The sequence below is a fragment of the Bufo bufo genome, chromosome 3, assembly GCF_905171765.1.
Source record: "Bufo bufo chromosome 3, aBufBuf1.1, whole genome shotgun sequence".
In the NCBI taxonomy this organism is placed as follows: Eukaryota; Metazoa; Chordata; class Amphibia; order Anura; family Bufonidae; genus Bufo; species Bufo bufo.
Genome location: NC_053391.1, coordinates 48237127 through 48254094, shown reverse-complemented (window position 1 = coordinate 48254094; position 16968 = coordinate 48237127). Strand labels below are relative to the sequence as shown.

Here is a 16968-nt window from a genome sequence, read left to right as displayed (position 1 = left end):
TGAAGAACATTTTAGGGTTAGTTTTACTCTCTTTGGCAATTAATCTCTCGGTCTCTAGTTTGGCTGCTTTTATTTGTTTTTTACATGTTCTATTTTTTTCCTTATAGTTTTTCAGTGCTTCCGTGCTACCCTCCTGTTTTAGTGATTTATATGCTTTCTTTTTGTCATTTATTGCTTTCTTTACAGTTCTATTTATCCACATTGGTTTCTTTTTGTTCCTTAACCTTTTATTCCCATACGATATGTACCTCTCACAATGAGATTTCAAGATGCTTTTAAAGATATCCCATTTTGTGGCTGTATTTTTATTTTTGAGGACTTTGTCCCAGTTAGTTAGGCCTATGGCCTCTCTTATTTGGCTAAATTTAGCTTTTTTGAAGTTTGGTATTTTTGTTCCCCCCTGTAGAAATGCGCTTTTGAATGATAATTGGAAGGTAATTACTTTATGGTCACTATTTCCCAGGTGTCCCCCAACCTGCACGTCTGTTGTTCTGTCAGGTCTATTGGTTAATACTAAGTCCAGTATGGCCGTCCCTCTAGTCGGGTCCTGAACCAGTTGGGAGAGGTAATTGTCTTTGGTTATTAGAAAGTAAATATATCACCCGTAGGTGATAAGAGACACAAGCGCTGGTACACAATAACAATCGGCTGGTCCTTAAAGTTTGCACTGTACCTAGTGCCAGTCTGAATGGCCAGGTGGTGTGCTGCTAGAATAAGTGGTGTCAGAATATGAATCAATATCGGAATCAGACCATATAATCAATGGTTGGGAAAGAGTACATGGTTTAATATATATAGATATTGGCACTAGGAATAGGGTGGTAAGGGAGTGGTAAATGCTGATGTAACCACTACCCTCAGTACCTTGTTTATTCTTCACTCCAAAATACTCCAAAATACTCCCATAAACACATATAACCAAAACAATTTGTAGTTGCTGCTCTTTATTATAATCTAACCAAAAATATTGTACCAATAAATATGGGAATAAACAATGAATTCCAGACAGAATGCATATGAAAATAATCGCATTTAACATATCCACTAAAGACTGATATATCAGCACTTCTTTCACTCCAAGAACAGTGTTTATCCGTTACCATAGGAAACCAGACGAGCTATTTAAACCTCCAATGAACAATGCGTAGACTAACCCTGACGAAGGAGCCCGCTTTGGCTCTGAAACGCGTAGGTTACAGTCTTTTGTCCTACGAAGGCCACCATACTCGTACCAGGTGACGTCACCGCAAGCAGGTTTCCCGAGTAACAGATCAAGCTCCCTCGCGCCGCGCGTGCTTCCGGCCGGGGGCGCGCTGCTGCTGACAGGTGAGCAAGAAGAACGCCGCGTTCTGAAAGGACACAAATATCCCTACTAAAGGAACCCAGAAGAATCAGCACAGTGGAGCATCGACAGAGGGAACATTTTGGAGTGAAGAATAAACAAGGTACTGAGGGTAGTGGTTACATCAGCATTTACCACTCCCTTACCACCCTATTCCTAGTGCCAATATCTATATATATTAAACCATGTACTCTTTCCCAACCATTGATTATATGGTCTGATTCCGATATTGATTCATATTCTGACACCACTTATTCTAGCAGCACACCACCTGGCCATTCAGACTGGCACTAGGTACAGTGCAAACTTTAAGGACCAGCCGATTGTTATTGTGTACCAGCGCTTGTGTCTCTTATCACCTACGGGTGATATATTTACTTTCTATACACTTAACCAGGGAGAACAATAGCTCCTTTTCTGACACTAAGCAGCAGGATCTCCCCATACAGGCAGACTTACACGTATCAATACAATAGGAGCGCAGGGGGGTCTCTTTTCTACCTTTAATGTCTTTGGTTATTGCCAAGAACCTGTTTCCTTTAAGAGATATACAAGTTTCAGTTTCCCAGTCTATATCTGGGTAGTTGAAGTCCCCCATAATAACCACCTCATTATGATTTGCCGCCTCGTCTATCTCGTTTAGTAGTAGATTTTCTGTGGTTTATAATAAACTCCTATTAGTAATGTATTGTTTTTAGCCCCATGTATCTCTACCCACAGTGACTCCACATGTTCATGTCCCTCACTTATATCTTCACGGAGTGAATATATACAGATATATTTTATTGAATAACTTAGTAGCTATACTACATTTTTAATTAAATGCAATTACAAAAGTATTCAGGTCCAGGTGCTGGTTTGAAAACTGTAGAATATTTTTCGTGGGACAACCCCTTCAAGTGCAGAATGATGGGGAAAACTTGATTTTTTTATTTTTGCACAAGGCCGCATCATAACAAAATATGAAAAAAGTAAAAGGGTCTGAGAACTTTCCGAATGCACTGTACATTAAATGTGTATGGCCAGCTTTAGGATACGGAATGAATTTCATATCGGGTGAAGTTCTTTAAAATACATAAGATATTTTTAATGTTAGCGCATCAGTCAAGTATTATTGAAAGCTTGACTGATGTCAATGATGTGCATAGACGACAGGCGGGCCCATAGCAAAGATCTAAATGAGTACCCAATTTTGGTTCTGGGTTTACAGAATAATAAGGAAAATGTATTAAAAGGTGCAAATTGGGATTTTAATTGATGGCCTATCTCCACCAATCGTCCTGACACCTTCATTTTTTATCCAGGCACAGTGCCATACATGCAGGTGTGGCAGGGTTCGGTACTGCAGCTCAGCCTCACTCACTTGAATAACAAGCTGCAGTACCAGACACAGCCACATGGCGTCCCAGGGGTCTTACACTGACTGGATAGTCTCAGGCTGCAGAAAACTCCTTTAAGGTGACCATGCACATTGATGCATGGATCAAAAAAAAAAGAAAAAAGGATGCAGCAAGCACAGCATTATTTCCTCCACAAAATGACTCCAATTTATGGTCTAGAACAGAAAACATAAAAGAGTAGTGGTGATAATTTGTGATAATTACCGTATTTACCATCGTTCAGCTTCGTAGGGGGCATTACATAAGAGACCTTGGGGTCAACCTCTTTCAGTATGATATTTGGAACTATAAATGAAAAAGAAAGATTGTATTCCGTCTACCTCAATTATTAATAATTGCAAGAGATGCTTCATTTTTCCAATGTCAGACTGACCCACCAGAAGATCGAAGGATCCTCCACTGGGTCCAGGCTCTGCCGATACATCGTAGCAGCAGAGGTTCATCACTTTTTTATTGAGATTATTGCATGCATATTCCTGGTATAGTATACAATTAAAGGGGACATGCACCTCTGCTTACCACAAGTATAATTTACAGTAAGATATTTGACGACTCCAGGCAGACAGGGACTTCCGAAATGTTTATCGTGGACCACCATTCTGCATCTTTGTTTCCCGTAACACCTCTGTGCCAGCATGTTCAGGGCAGAATACGATACACAGTCTGGAAAATAGAGGCGGACAGGAGTTTTTTTTAGAATGTCTGCTTTTGGGGGATGTTATAGATTCATTGTTAAAGGGGTTTTCACAGAAAGGGGTATTCCCTTCATATAGATATCCTTTGGATATGCCATAAATGCAGGATAGGTGCAGGTGTCCTCTGTCCACCAATCTATGGAGGTGGCGCTCTCCACAGAATGCAGTGATGAGGACCCCCTCTGAGCACTGCGGTACGAATCCGCAAACAGAGGTCACGTCGGTGGAGGTGACTTCCTGTGCCGTTAACTGGGTTATTATGGGTGGCACAAGCACCAAAAGGGAGAAACAAGGTGATGTCAATGCTTAAGACCATAGGGTGTGGAGGTGGAGAGCTGTGCAGTGTGGTCTGACTAATCATCTGCTCCACTTGCTGCCCCCTCTTCCCCTCTCACATCATGAGAGTGGCACACACAGGTTGAGACTGCAGCTGCTCCTCCTCCTATCCCTCCTTCTCCTACTGTTTTACTGACTTGTTAGTAACAAGAGGAGGTTTCTGAACAGTCAGAGAGTACAGGCAGAGCCGCAGACTGTTGACATGGATGCCACTTTCCCCTTATCATATACAGTTGCAAGAAAAAGTATGTGACCCCTTTGGAATGATATGGATTTCTGCACAAATTGGTCATAAAATGTGATCTGATCTTCATCTAAGTCACAACAATAGACAATCACAGTCTGCTTAAACTAATAACACGCAAAGAGTTAAATGTTACCATGTTTTTATTGAACACACCATGTAAACATTTACAGTTCAGGTGGAAAAAGTATGTGAACCCTTGGATTTAATAACTGGTTGAACCTCCTTTGGCAGCAATAACTTCAGCCAAACGTTTCCTGTAGTTGCAAATCAGACGTGCACAATGGTCAGGAGTAATTCTTCACCATTCCTCTTTACAGAACTGTTTCAGTTCAGCAATATTCTTGGGATGTCTGGTGTGAATCGCTTTCTTGAGGTCATGCCACAGCATCTCAATCGGGTTGAGGTCAGGACTCTGACTGGGCCACTCCAGAAGGCGGATTTTCTTCTGTTTAAGCCATTCTGTTGTTGATTTACTTCTATGCTTTGGGTCGTTGTCCTGTTGCAACACCCATCTTCTGTTGAGCTTCAGCTGGTGGACAGATGGCCTTAAGTTCTCCTGCAAAATGTCTTGATAAACTTGGGAATTCATTTTTCCTTCGATGACAGCAATCCGTCCAGGCCCTGACGCAGCAAAGCAGCCCCAAACCATGATGCCCCCACCACCATACTTCACAGTTAGGATGAGCTTTTGATGTTGGTGTGCTGTGCCTCTTTTTCTCCACTCATAGTGTTGTGTGCTTCTTCCAAACAACTCAACTTTGGTTTCATCTGTCCACAGAATATTTTGCCAGTACTGCTGTGGAACATCCAGGTGCTCTTGTGCAAACTGTAAACGTTCAGCAATGTTTTTTTGGACAGCAGTGGCTTCCTCTGTGGTATCCTCCCATGAAATCCATTCTTGTTTAGTGTTTTACGTATCATAGATTCGCTAACAGGGATGTTAGCATACGCCAGAGACTTTTGTAAGTCTTTAGCTGACACTCTGGGATTCTTCTTCACCTCATTGAGCAGTCTGTGCTGTGCTCTTGCAGTCATCTTTACAGGACAGCCACTCCTAGGGACAGTAGCAGCAGTGCTGAACTTTCTCCATTTATAGACAATTTGTCTTACCGTGGACTGATGAACAGCAAGGCTTTTGGAGATACTTTTATAACCCTTTCCAGCTTTATGCAAGTCAACAATTCTTAATTGTAGGTCTTCTGAGAGCTCTTTTGTGCGAGGCATCATTCACATCAGGCAATGCTTCTTGTGAAAAGCAAACCCAGAACTGCTGTGTGTTTATTATAGGGCAGGGCAGCTGTAACCAACACCTCCAATCTCATCTCATTGATTGGACTCCAGTTGGCTGACACCTCACTCCAATTAGCTCTTGGAGATGTCATTAGTCTAGGGGTTCACATACTTTTTCCACCTGCACTGTGAATGTTTACATGGTGTGTTCAATAAAAACATGGTAACATGTAATTCTTTGCGTGTTATTAGTTTAAGCAGACTGTGATTGTCTATTGTTGTGACTTAGATGAAGATCAGATCACATTTTATAACCAATTTGTGCAGAAATCCATATCATTCCAAAGGGTTCACATACTTTTTCTTGCAACTGTATATTACAAAATATGCAGTGACCAGGTGGTTCAATGTAAATAGGTTAAATTGTATTCAATGCAGTTGGTGTCCCAGGGTTAATTGTTTGACCGCCTAGATAAAGTTGCAGGGTGTGGGCTGCTCCCACCCTCTTTTAGTTGGTTGCTATAGCTGTGTAATTTGCAGTCTGTAGCCAGTGAGAGCAGCTGGTTTGAGAAGCTAATGTGTGTAGAGGATGTCTGTGAAGAAAAGCAGCAGACTGAGATACAGCAATTTTATCAGACCTGAACAAATGCTAACCTCTGAGAGAGAGAGAGAAGAATTAAACTCAGCAGAAGGTTTAACAGCCATTTTCAAGGGACAATGCATGGTCACGAAGTCAGGGAAGGTAATGCATGTATTTTGACTGTGGACTTCACTGCATTTGGTTGGGTTTAGAGACTTCAGGTTACCCTATCATATTAAAAGAGACAGATTGACCATCTATTGAAGAACTATACCCTGCAGGTGGGAACTGTAGAAATAGTAACTGAACTAGAGAATAAAGTGAGAGATAAATTGCATCTCTTGCCAAAATTGGAAACACTGATCAGATTAACCAGAGAGAGACTCGGAGAGAGAGAGAAAGAGAACCACTTTATTGCCTATTCTTCCATATATGCAGCCTTGGGACAACTGTCTATGAAACCTGTAGAGACTGTCCCTATTTTTGTAAGTGCCTGTGTGCACCATCTGCTGAGTTTCTTTAGTTGGCTTGTTTTCACCTACAATCGGCCCTATTATTGTGCGGCATCATCGCTCGTGCTGCCACAGTGCTGCCTTGCCTTGTACTTCAAGGGACCCCTGCCTTGTACCCTAAAACCCACTGACACCAAAGGCATCCTCCGATCACCAAGCAGGAGGCCCCAAACCAGGGTGTGCCCCGAGAGAAAGAAAATGTGCACCCCTTTCTTCACAGCATGGCCCAGGAAACACCAGAGTGAGGACTGCTACCATGAGTACTACTACTACTATCATCGCCACCATCACATCTGTCCTCTCCTGCTCTCCCCTCCCAGGCCCACTGCAAACGTATAACTGATTTATGCAAAGTAAAGATGAAGATTGGTGGATTATGATGGAAGAGGAAAAGAGAAAACAACTAGTGTGAATATCGCCCATTCCTTATCGTAGGGTTACTTTACTACAGCAATCATTTTTTCCCATGGATTCATTTAAGATTTTCAAGAGGTTGGCCAGGATTTAAAAGACTGACACACCTGTCCGCAGGTTGTGTGTGGTATAGCGGTGCACACACGATCACTTCAATGAAACTTAACTGCAGTGCCAGACACAACCCATGGTCAGGTGTGGCGCTGTTTCTGGAAAAGAGCAGCCATGGTTTCCTAATCCAGTTCAGTCCCTGTGATTGTATTCCCTTGAGTAATATGCAGCTGATTTATTTTAGCCAGATGTTCAGATATTCTATCCCTTGCTACTCACCATATGGGGTCCCTCGGTCCAAATCATTGGTACAAGGGTTCTTTTCATTGGCAAACCTGCCGTAGACAGCGGAATAGATATTGAGTAACTTTGGCTCTTTGCAGTGAAGCTTCAGCTCGTGGTTTTCACAGACAGATGTGGATTTGTATTCAGCTAAAAACAGAAGCATAAACTAAATAAACAGTCTGTACAAGTGTTAACATTCTGCATCCTCCATACCACAAGGCCGGAGGATGGCAGACGGAAGGCTCGGAATAGTTCCTTCTGAAGATGCAAGACATCTGCACAAACTTTGCTCGGGACTGGAGCCAGTAGGCACTCAAGAACCTCTGGCCCCATCAAGTAGTCACAACTTTTTGAAACATTGGATACAATATTTCTTCTGATCTTTTCACCTACACCTGTGACCATAAGGTCCTCCACTACATCTAGAAGGTTTTATCATCATGCGTGAGACAGCGGAACCCTGGGGGTTGTGATGTTTGGTTCATTGTAAAAGTTGCGGTGTTTGGTTCATTGGTCTGCAAAAATATTGCAGGTTATGGGTTCTAAATGTATTTATTTATTTATTCTGATCTGATATATTTAGAGTCTGGAAGGAATTTAAAGGAGTTCTCCAAAATTTCTTAAAATTAAGCAGGGAGCAAGGGATGTGTAAACTTAAAAACCTATCTTTAACATGTCCCTCAGCTCCAATGCTGAAGGTCCAGTCCCCACTGGGCCTGTAGTTATGACGTCAAGTTCATAGTTCACGTGACCACTGCAACCAATCGCTGACCTAAGTGGTCACATGTGCCAAAGCGACACGTGACCAAAGTGACTGCAGCGTTACGTGATTGATGAATAGCACAGGCCCCAGGGACAGGAGCAGCGGAGAGCAGAGCAGCACAGGAGCAGGGGGACATTTTAAAGGTGAGTACGTTTTTTTTTTTTAGACAGCTACCTACTTCCTGCCTAATTTTAATAAATCTTGGATAATCCCTTTAATATGGGGCAATTGGTTAAGGCTTTATAGCTTTTTTTTTTTTTTGCCTACACAGTAAGGCCCCTTCACACGGGCGAGATTTCCGCACGGGTGCAATGTGTGGCGTGAACACGTAGCACCCGCACCGCATCCTGACCCATTCATTTCAATGGATCTGTGTACATGGGCGTTTTTTTTCACGCATCAGTTCTGCGTTGCGTGAAAAACGCAGCATGTTCTATATTCTGCGTTTTTTCATGCAGCCCCGGCCCCATAGAAGTGAATGGGGCTTCAGTGAAAAACGTATCGCATCCGGAAGCAAGTCCTCTCCTGCGCAACGGAAATGGGACGGATCCGTTATGCAGGCCATAGACTTCTATTATGACGGAATGAATAATGGAATGCTTCTAAAGGCATTCCGTTATACATTCCGTCATAGAATTGCATTAGGATCCGTGGTAACGGAATCCATAACGCAATTCTGCTTTTACCACCAAACAAAGTGCAAACGAATGTCAAAATATGAAATTCGCTCATCTATAAGGCCTCTTTCACACTACCGTATGGCTATTTCAGTGTTTTGTTTTTCACTGATCCGTTGTTCCGTATTTTGTTTCCGTTGTGTTTCCGTTTCGGCATCCGTTTTTTTTGGAGGATCCGTTTTTTTCCACAGATCCCTTGTAATAAAAGCCTATCCTTGTCCGCAAATGTTTAAAAAGTGGGACATGCACAATTTTTTTTGCTGAAGGGAAACACGGACAACGGACGCGGAACACAAATGGATGACCTATCAGCATTTTTTTGCTGACCCATTGAAATGAATGGGTCCCCATTCTATCCGCAAAAAAGACGGAACGGAGGCCGAGAAAAACAACTGTCGTGTGCATGAGGCCTTTAATGGAGCCACGGAACATGATTTGCGGCCAAATATAGGACATGTTCTATCTTTGCACAGAACGGAGATACGGAAACACGGAAACGGAATGCATACGGAGTACAAAACGGATCCGGCACTGAAAACAATGTAAGGCCTCATGCACACTAGAATGGGTCCGCAATTCCGGAGATGCGGAACGGAGTCACGGAACGGAACTCCAGAAGCACTACAGAGTGCTTCCGTGGTGTTTCTTTCCGTTGTTCCGCACTGCAAATAAAGTATGATATGTCATATTTTTTTGCGGTGCGGACAGACCACGGACCCGTTCAAGTTGAATGGGTCCGGCCCGCTGCAAGGATGTTGCCTGTGCATTGGGGCCGTGTGCATGAGGCCTAAGTCAAAGGTGACAGATCAATTTTTTTGGGAGCCTAAAAAACCAGATTCATCACCCATTGGCTTTCAATGTATTTAGTGACAGATCCGTTTTTTTCCGTTTTGGGGCAGAATCAGCACTAATTTTCCCATTCAAATTAATGGGAAGCTGAAAAAAAGCACCATTTGAGATGTTGCACATAGGTGCATTGTTGTGTGTGCGTAAACACAGCAAAAACACAGCAAAAACACGCTTGTGGGAAAAGTACTATAGAATTTAATAAAGTAAAAAATCTGCCTGTAAAACGCTTTACAAAAAATGCAAGTAATTTTGAGGCGTAAAAATCGGCTTTGATTCAGCCCTGACTCGGTGTATTGTTATCAGTCTGACCTCTGGTGGTTGTTTTTCAGTACGACAGGTTTATATTCACTTAGACCCCTTTAACACGAGCGAGTTTTCCGTGTGGGTGCAATGCATGACGTGAACGCATAGCACCCGCATTGAATCCTGACCCATTCATTTCAATGGGTCTGTGTACAGGAGCGTTTTTTTTTTTTGCAGTTCTGCGTTGCGTGAAAAATGCAGCATGTTCTATATTCTGCGTTTTTCACGCAGCCCTGGCCCCATAGACGTGAATGGGTCTTCAGTGAAAAACGCATTGCATCCGCAAGCATGTGCGGGTGCGATGCGTTTTTAACTGATGGTTGCTAGTAGATGTTGTTTGTAAACCTTCAGTTTTTTATCACGCACGTGAAAAACGCATCAAAACGCATTGCACTCGCGTGGAAAAAAATCTGAACTGAATGAACTTGCTTGCAAAATGGTGAGAGTTTCACTGAATGCACCCTGAACGCATCCGGACCTAATCCGTATTGTTCGTGTGAAAGGGGCCTAAGGCTACATGCACACGTGCAAAATGGCCTTGTGACTGCCGTCTAAGTAATGTCCGTCACACGCCCATTTTTAGCACCAGTGAAAGTCTATAGGGCTATTCACATGGCCGATTGACAGGAGTGCACCCGTCTAACGGCCGTTAAAAATGGGTACACAGGCCATTTAGGGGTTAAAAAAACAAACCTCACCTCATCCACCCGCTCGCGGTGCAGCAGTCTCTTCTCTCGTCATTGAGCAGGACCTGCCGAAGGACCTGCGATCTGCGTGGTGACGTAACCATGTGGGAGCGCGCAGTGACGTCATCGCGCACCTTTGGCAGGTCCCGTTCTGTGAAGAGAGAAGAGACTGCTGCAGCGCGAGCAAGTGGATAAGGTGAGGGTTTGCTGTTTTATTTCTTTTTTTGGCTGCGGGACACTATGGGGGCATTATCTAAACCATGGGGGACATTATAAAGCTGGGTGCCCTAAAAAAAAAAAAAAAAAAGAAACACACTATGGGGGGCATTATTTAAGATGGGGCCCTACATTGGGGGGATTACTAAAGCTAGGGGCGGTTAAAAAAAATTATATACAGTCGTGGCCAAAAGTTTTGAGAATTACATAAATATTGGAAATTGGAAAAGTTGCTGCTTAAGTTTTTATAATAGCAATTTGCATATACTCCAGAATGTTATGAAGAGTGATCAGATGAATTGCATAGTCCTTCCTTGCCATGAAAATTAACTTAATCCCAAAAAAACCTTTCCACTGCATTTCATTGCTGTCATTAAAGGACCTGCTGAGATCATTTCAGTAAGCATCTTGTTAACTCAGGTGAGAATGTTGACGAGCACAAGGCTGGAGATCATTATGTCAGGCTGATTGGGTTAAAATGACAGACTTGACATGTTAAAAGGAGGGTGATGCTTGAAATCATTGTTCTTCCATTGTTAACCATGGTGACCTGCAAAGAAACGCGTGCAGCCATTATTGCGTTGCATAAAAATGGCTTCACAGGCAAGAATATTGTGGCTACTAAGATTGCACCTCAATCAACAATTTTTAGGATCATCAAGAACTTCAAGGAAAGAGGTTCAATTCTTGTTAAGAAGGCTTCAGGGCGTCCAAGAAAGTCCAGTAAGCGCCAGGATCGTCTCCTAAAGAGGATTCAGCTGCGGGATCGGAGTGCCACCAGTGCAGAGCTTGCTCAGGAATGGCAGCAGGCAGGTGTGAGCGCATCTGTAACCACAGTGAGGCGAAGACTTTTGGAAGATGGCCTGGGGTCAAGAAGGGCAGCAAAGAAGCCACTTCTCTCCAAAAAAAACATCAGGGACAGATTGATCTTCTGCAGAAAGTATGGTGACTGGACTGCTGAGGACTGGGGCTAAGTCATCTTCTCAGATGAAGCCTCTTTCCGATTGTTTGGGGCATCTGGAAAAAGGCTTGTCCGGAGAAGACAAGGTGAGCGCTACCATCAGTCCTGTGTCATGCCAACAGTAAAGCATCCTGAGACCATTCATGTGTGGGGTTGCTTCTCATCCAAGGGAGTGGGCTCACTCACAATTTTGCCCAAAAACACAGCCATGAATAAAGAATGGTACCAAAACACCCTCCAACAGCAACTTCTTCCAACAATCCAACAACAGTTTGGTGAAGAACAAGGCAAAAGTGATAACTAAGTGGCTCGGGGACCAAAACGTTGACATTTTGGGTCCATGGCCTGGAAACTCCCCAGATCTTAATCCCATTGAGAACTTGTGGTCAATCCTCAAGAGGCGGGTGGACAAACAAAAACCCACTAATTCTGACAAACTCCAAGAAGTGATTATGAAAGAATGGGTTGCTATCAGTCAGGAATTGGCCCAGAAGTTGACTGAGAGCATGCCCAGTCGAATTGCAGAGGTCCTGAAAAAGAAGGGCCAACACTGCAAATACTGACTCTTTGCATAAATGTCATGTAATTGTCGATAAAAGCCTTTGAAACGTATGAAGTGTGTGTAATTATATTTCACTACATCACAGAAACAACTGATACACTGTGGGGGGCATTTATTTAGCTAGGGGCCTACATGGGGCATTATTAAAGCTGGGGGCAGCAAAAAAATAAAAAATACAGTACGGGGGACATTATTTTAGCTGGGGGCCTACCGCCCTGTGGGTTTCCTCAGAAGGGTGGGTCCAATTCATCCATTTTTCATGTCCGTTTTTAACGGACATGAAAAACTGATGCAAAACGTACATTAAAAACTGACACATGGCCAGAAAATGGATGCACAAGCTGATGAAAAACTAAAAGTGTGTCCATTTTTAACGAACTTTTTTTTTTGTGTGCAATGCATGACGCCAAAGGCTATTCTCACACTAGCATTTTTACTGGATCCGGCAGGGTTCAGCAAAAACGCTTCCGTTAATGATAATACAATCATCTGCATCTGTTATGAACGGATCCGGTTGTATCTTTAACATTGTCAGGACGGATCCGTCATGAACTCCATTGAAATTCAGTGGAGGACGGATCCGTTTTCTATTGTGTCAGATTGTGTCAGAGAAAACGGATCCGTCCCCATTGACTTGCATTGTGGGTCATGATGGATCCCTCTTGCTCCGCATCCCAGGGTGGAAAGCAAACCGCAGCATGCTGCGGTTTGCTCTCCGGTATGAGAACGGAACGTAAGGCATTTTGGAGCATTCCGTTCTGTTCAGTTACATTTTGTCCCCATTGACAATGAATGGGGACAAAACTGAAGCCTTTTTGTTCCGGTATTGAGACCCTATGACGGATCTCAATACCAGAAAATATTAACGCTAGTGTGAAAGTAGCCTAAGATCTGGTCTAATTAGGTTGTGCATGAAAAAAAGTCATATTTGTGCAAAGAAAAGTAGAAATTAGACTGTTTTCGAGACAAATTCAGGTGCAAAAAAATGGCGCACCGACATAAATAGGTCAGAAAAAAGTTGCAAAAGTTAGAAAACTTCTGAATTAGTCAAAAAATTTCAGTAGTAAACGAGACAAAAAAACTAAGTGTTTTTTTTTTTTTTTTTACTAAAAACAGGCGAAAACACATTGGTAAATGTGCTCCACTGCAATCGAATTGGATTCATGTACTTTTGTAACCATTTTTGAGTCCAGATATAAAGGGGTTTTCTCAGTGATTAAAATAGATGACCGATACTCAAGAGCAGTGATGGCCAGTTCGCAGTGTTCGCCGACGAACACATGCGATCTGCCATCTTCACTCCCAAGTCCGGCGATGCAGAGGTAAGTCCTTACCTGTGCCTGCGCCGCGAGCCGCTCTGAAACACATGCGGTCACCGGGAGCAGGCAGTTCCGAAAACAGCCTTCATCGGGATCGGGATGTTCTCGGAACTGCCTGCTCCCGGTGACCGCATGTTCTTTAGAGCGTCTCGCGGCGCAGGCACAGGTAAGGACTTACCTCTGCATCGGCGGACTTGGGAGTGAAGATGGCAGATCGCACGTGTTCGTCGGCGAACACTGCGAACTGGCCATCATTGCTCAAGAGGTCCCCCCTTTTTCATGGAGTCTGGATGTTTTGGGAGAATTGGTAAGTATGATTGCAGAGCCTATAGGAGTTTTTGGAGCTGGAATCGTCAGTTTTGTCTTCTGCATACCAGACGGCGCAGACAGTAAAGGTGATGACCGGGTGGTTGCTACATTTTCAGGTGGTAAATGAACGGCTGTAATCTCCCCTCCTGAACCAGACATAGGGAAACAAGTCTCTGGTCATTTGCCAGAGACAGAAAAATCTCTTTCTACTGTTGTAAAAAAAAAGCCTCTTCCACACTGGCAGAGAGCGCACACTTGTTTAATAGGATTACTCCCTCCATTCAAGCAGAAAACAAAGTCCTTTTCTATGTACTGTAATCAGCACAATACGATGGAAAACATCTCAAGTTTAGACGTAGCCGTACAGGGCAGCCGATGGTTAATAGTTCAGTGCTTGATCTAGGGAATTACACAGAGAGGCAGGAATGTGCCCTCAGAGGGGAAAAGTGAGGGGTAACGGGCTATAGGGTAGCATGGTGGCTCAGTGGGTAGCACGAATCTGACCAAGGACAACTTCTGCATGGAGTTTATATGTTCTCCCTATGTTTTTGTGGGTTTCCTTCAGTTTCTTCCCACGTTCCAAAGACATACTGATAGGGAACTTAGATTGTGGGCCCTATTGGGGACAGAGTGATGATAATGTCTGTAAAATGCTGCAGAATATGACAGCGCTATATAATAAGTGAATAATAATAATATGTTTAAACATTTACAGAGTATTTGCCCCTAAAATCCCAAATAGAAGCATATCTACTGTAATACGACTTATTGTTAAATCACAGCTTTTTATATTAAATACATTTTAAAAAAAATATTTTTGGGTGATTTATGTTTTAATTTCCCATGTCACTATATTAAAAAATAATACCTAAAATCGTGCAGTTTTCATGCTGGCTACTAAATGTAATATGTCGAGACTTCCGCATCTCTACAGGGAACTTCTCAATAGCCATCTCATTATCATCACAGGCTGAATTACAATGGCAGGTATCACCTCTGTTGTTTGTATAGATAACACAGGGTCCACCATTAACAATAGGTGATAGAGCAGCTCCATCCTGACCTCTGCACAGATCCCAGAGCATGTCTAGAGAACTTTCCCACAGAAGTTAATAGATCCCCTCCAGTCCACTGTGTATATAATAATAATAAAATTCCATTCTGCCTTCAGCCGCCACTAGATGGAGCTCACTGCTGTAGGCTATGATTTAGTTGTTGGTTGTCGCTAGCTTTTTTTTTGCTAGTTTTTGTTTATTGTTGGTTTTCTAAACATGAGAGTAGTTACAGGGATTGCAGGTGTTGTAGTCATACTGTGTGGGGGCTGGAGGGGATCTAAGTGCCGATTATTCATCTGGCCCCAAAAGCTTCAATTTAGACCTTGGATACAGGAAATTTAGGCAATAATCCATACTGGACATGTAATAGCAGCCATGTTGGTTGTCACTCAGATTTTTCCAAAACATAAATACATAGAAATGGCTGAATATGATTTTTTTTTATCAACTTTACAGATGATTTTTCAAGAATTTATATGTACAATAATTAAAACTCTTGATGAAATGATTGTCAATGATGTAAAATATGCAGAGTTATTTTCCAGAGGAAGAGAACTTGTCTCGCTAGTGCCACCTTTTGGAAGTGGCTCCCTATGAGTCTGACTTTTTAACAGGCATTGGGACATGACAAGGCTATTTTACACCCATCAGAGACTTCTCTCATGTACATCGGTGGCAGAATCGACATACTTACTGACACTGTCATTGGTATATTCGGTGTATATAAGCCCCTATCCCTCAGAACACCTCAAACCTACAGGGACCTCCTAATTATGGACAGAGATAACATATGCCACATCCATTTTCAGCTTGGGACAACTCGAATTTGCCGAACTGACTCTGAAAATTAGGGCAAGTCTCTAAAAAATTCAGGACCGACGGCAGCTATGATATAAATATTTCATGCCAAGAGTAATAATATCATATGGCAATATAAAAATCTATTTAACATTTACATACTGGGTTTGCACTTGTAGGTCACCAAAAGGTACTTGTTTATGCCTGGGCATGGGTCTGTCCCAAAAACACGACTATTCACAAGGAGCTGGCAGGATCTCAGATTCTGGCATTCATCCAGGACTTTCTAAAAGGAAATAAAAAATTTATAAAATGTGAACCATGTGAATACATTGTACCCACCCACAATGTATATAAAATACATTCAGAATGTCTCCTTATTATTGTTACACAGGCGCTTTACACTTTCAGTTACTAACGCTGCGGTACCGTCACAGTAAGAGCTACAGATAGCTAGGAGGACCAACTTACTACCAGGGAAGTTGGACAGGGAGTGCATCGCGCAGTACCTCAACATAGAATATACATTCAGAATGTCTTCATTTTTCACATTTTGTTATATTACGGCCTTGTGTTAAAAAAATAAAATAAAAAACAAGTCTTTCCCCATCAATCTAGACTCAATACTAAGTAATTAAAAAGTGGAAACAGAATTTTAGAAATGTTGGCTTATTTATTAAAAAGGAGAAACTTAAATTTTGCATGGACATAAGTGTACTGTCCCAGCTAGTGGTTCTCATCTAGATTTCATATTATTGTATTCTGTTTTATATCTGTTATCCACTATACTTAGTGTGCTTTGCTGCTATGTAGTGGCTATCTTTATATTTGGTTTTAAGAAGTTATCTATGCTGTAATTTCCATTTTATTTATCCTGTAACTAGTCCTCTTCATTCAGCTTATATCCTTTGTACTTCAGTTGTTTTTTTTTTCTGTTTGCCAGACATGCATCAGAGAGCTGGAGAGATTTTCCTTTGCCCTCTATCATCATTTCACAATGGAACATTCAATAAATCACCTAAAAGCATATTCATTGCATCTCCCTCACTGGAATTGTACATGCAACTGGTGTCACTAAGAGAACTAGAATTGCTTGTACAAGAGATTGCCACTCACATTCAGAGACTTCTCTCATGTACATTGGTGGCAGATTAATAAATATTTAGACAATTTGCTATGACACTTAAAATTTACCTCTGGGGGCCTCCCATTCCACTTGAACTACTTTGAGATGTTTTACACCTTGATTAGAGTCCACCTGTGGTAAATTAAGTTTATTGGACATGATTTGGAAATACACAGCCCTGTCTAGTTAAGGTCTCACAGCTGAGGAGTAGAGAACTGCTTGTAGAGCTCAGAGACAGAATTATTTGGAGGC

The 16968-nt window shown here is 42.3% G+C and overlaps 1 protein-coding gene across 3 annotated transcripts in view; it reads right to left on the bottom strand.

The window, feature by feature from the left end:
• EVA1C (eva-1 homolog C) overlaps positions 1-16968 on the bottom strand; it is a 113274-nt gene that overhangs the window by 21083 nt on the left and 75223 nt on the right. For 2 of the 3 annotated variants that reach the window (XR_005777428.1, XM_040423193.1), the window contains exons 3-6: positions 15753-15876; positions 7087-7239; positions 3262-3405; positions 2947-3027 (exon numbers count right to left, since the gene is read on the bottom strand). Coding sequence is in view for 2 of the 3 variants with exons in the window: in XM_040423193.1 (XP_040279127.1) it covers positions 2947-3027; positions 3262-3405; positions 7087-7239; positions 15753-15876 (502 nt within the window). In the remaining variant the exon portion in view is untranslated. The remainder of the gene's footprint in view (positions 1-2946; positions 3028-3261; positions 3406-7086; positions 7240-15752; positions 15877-16968) is intronic. The other variant, XM_040423194.1, reaches the window with a different exon arrangement.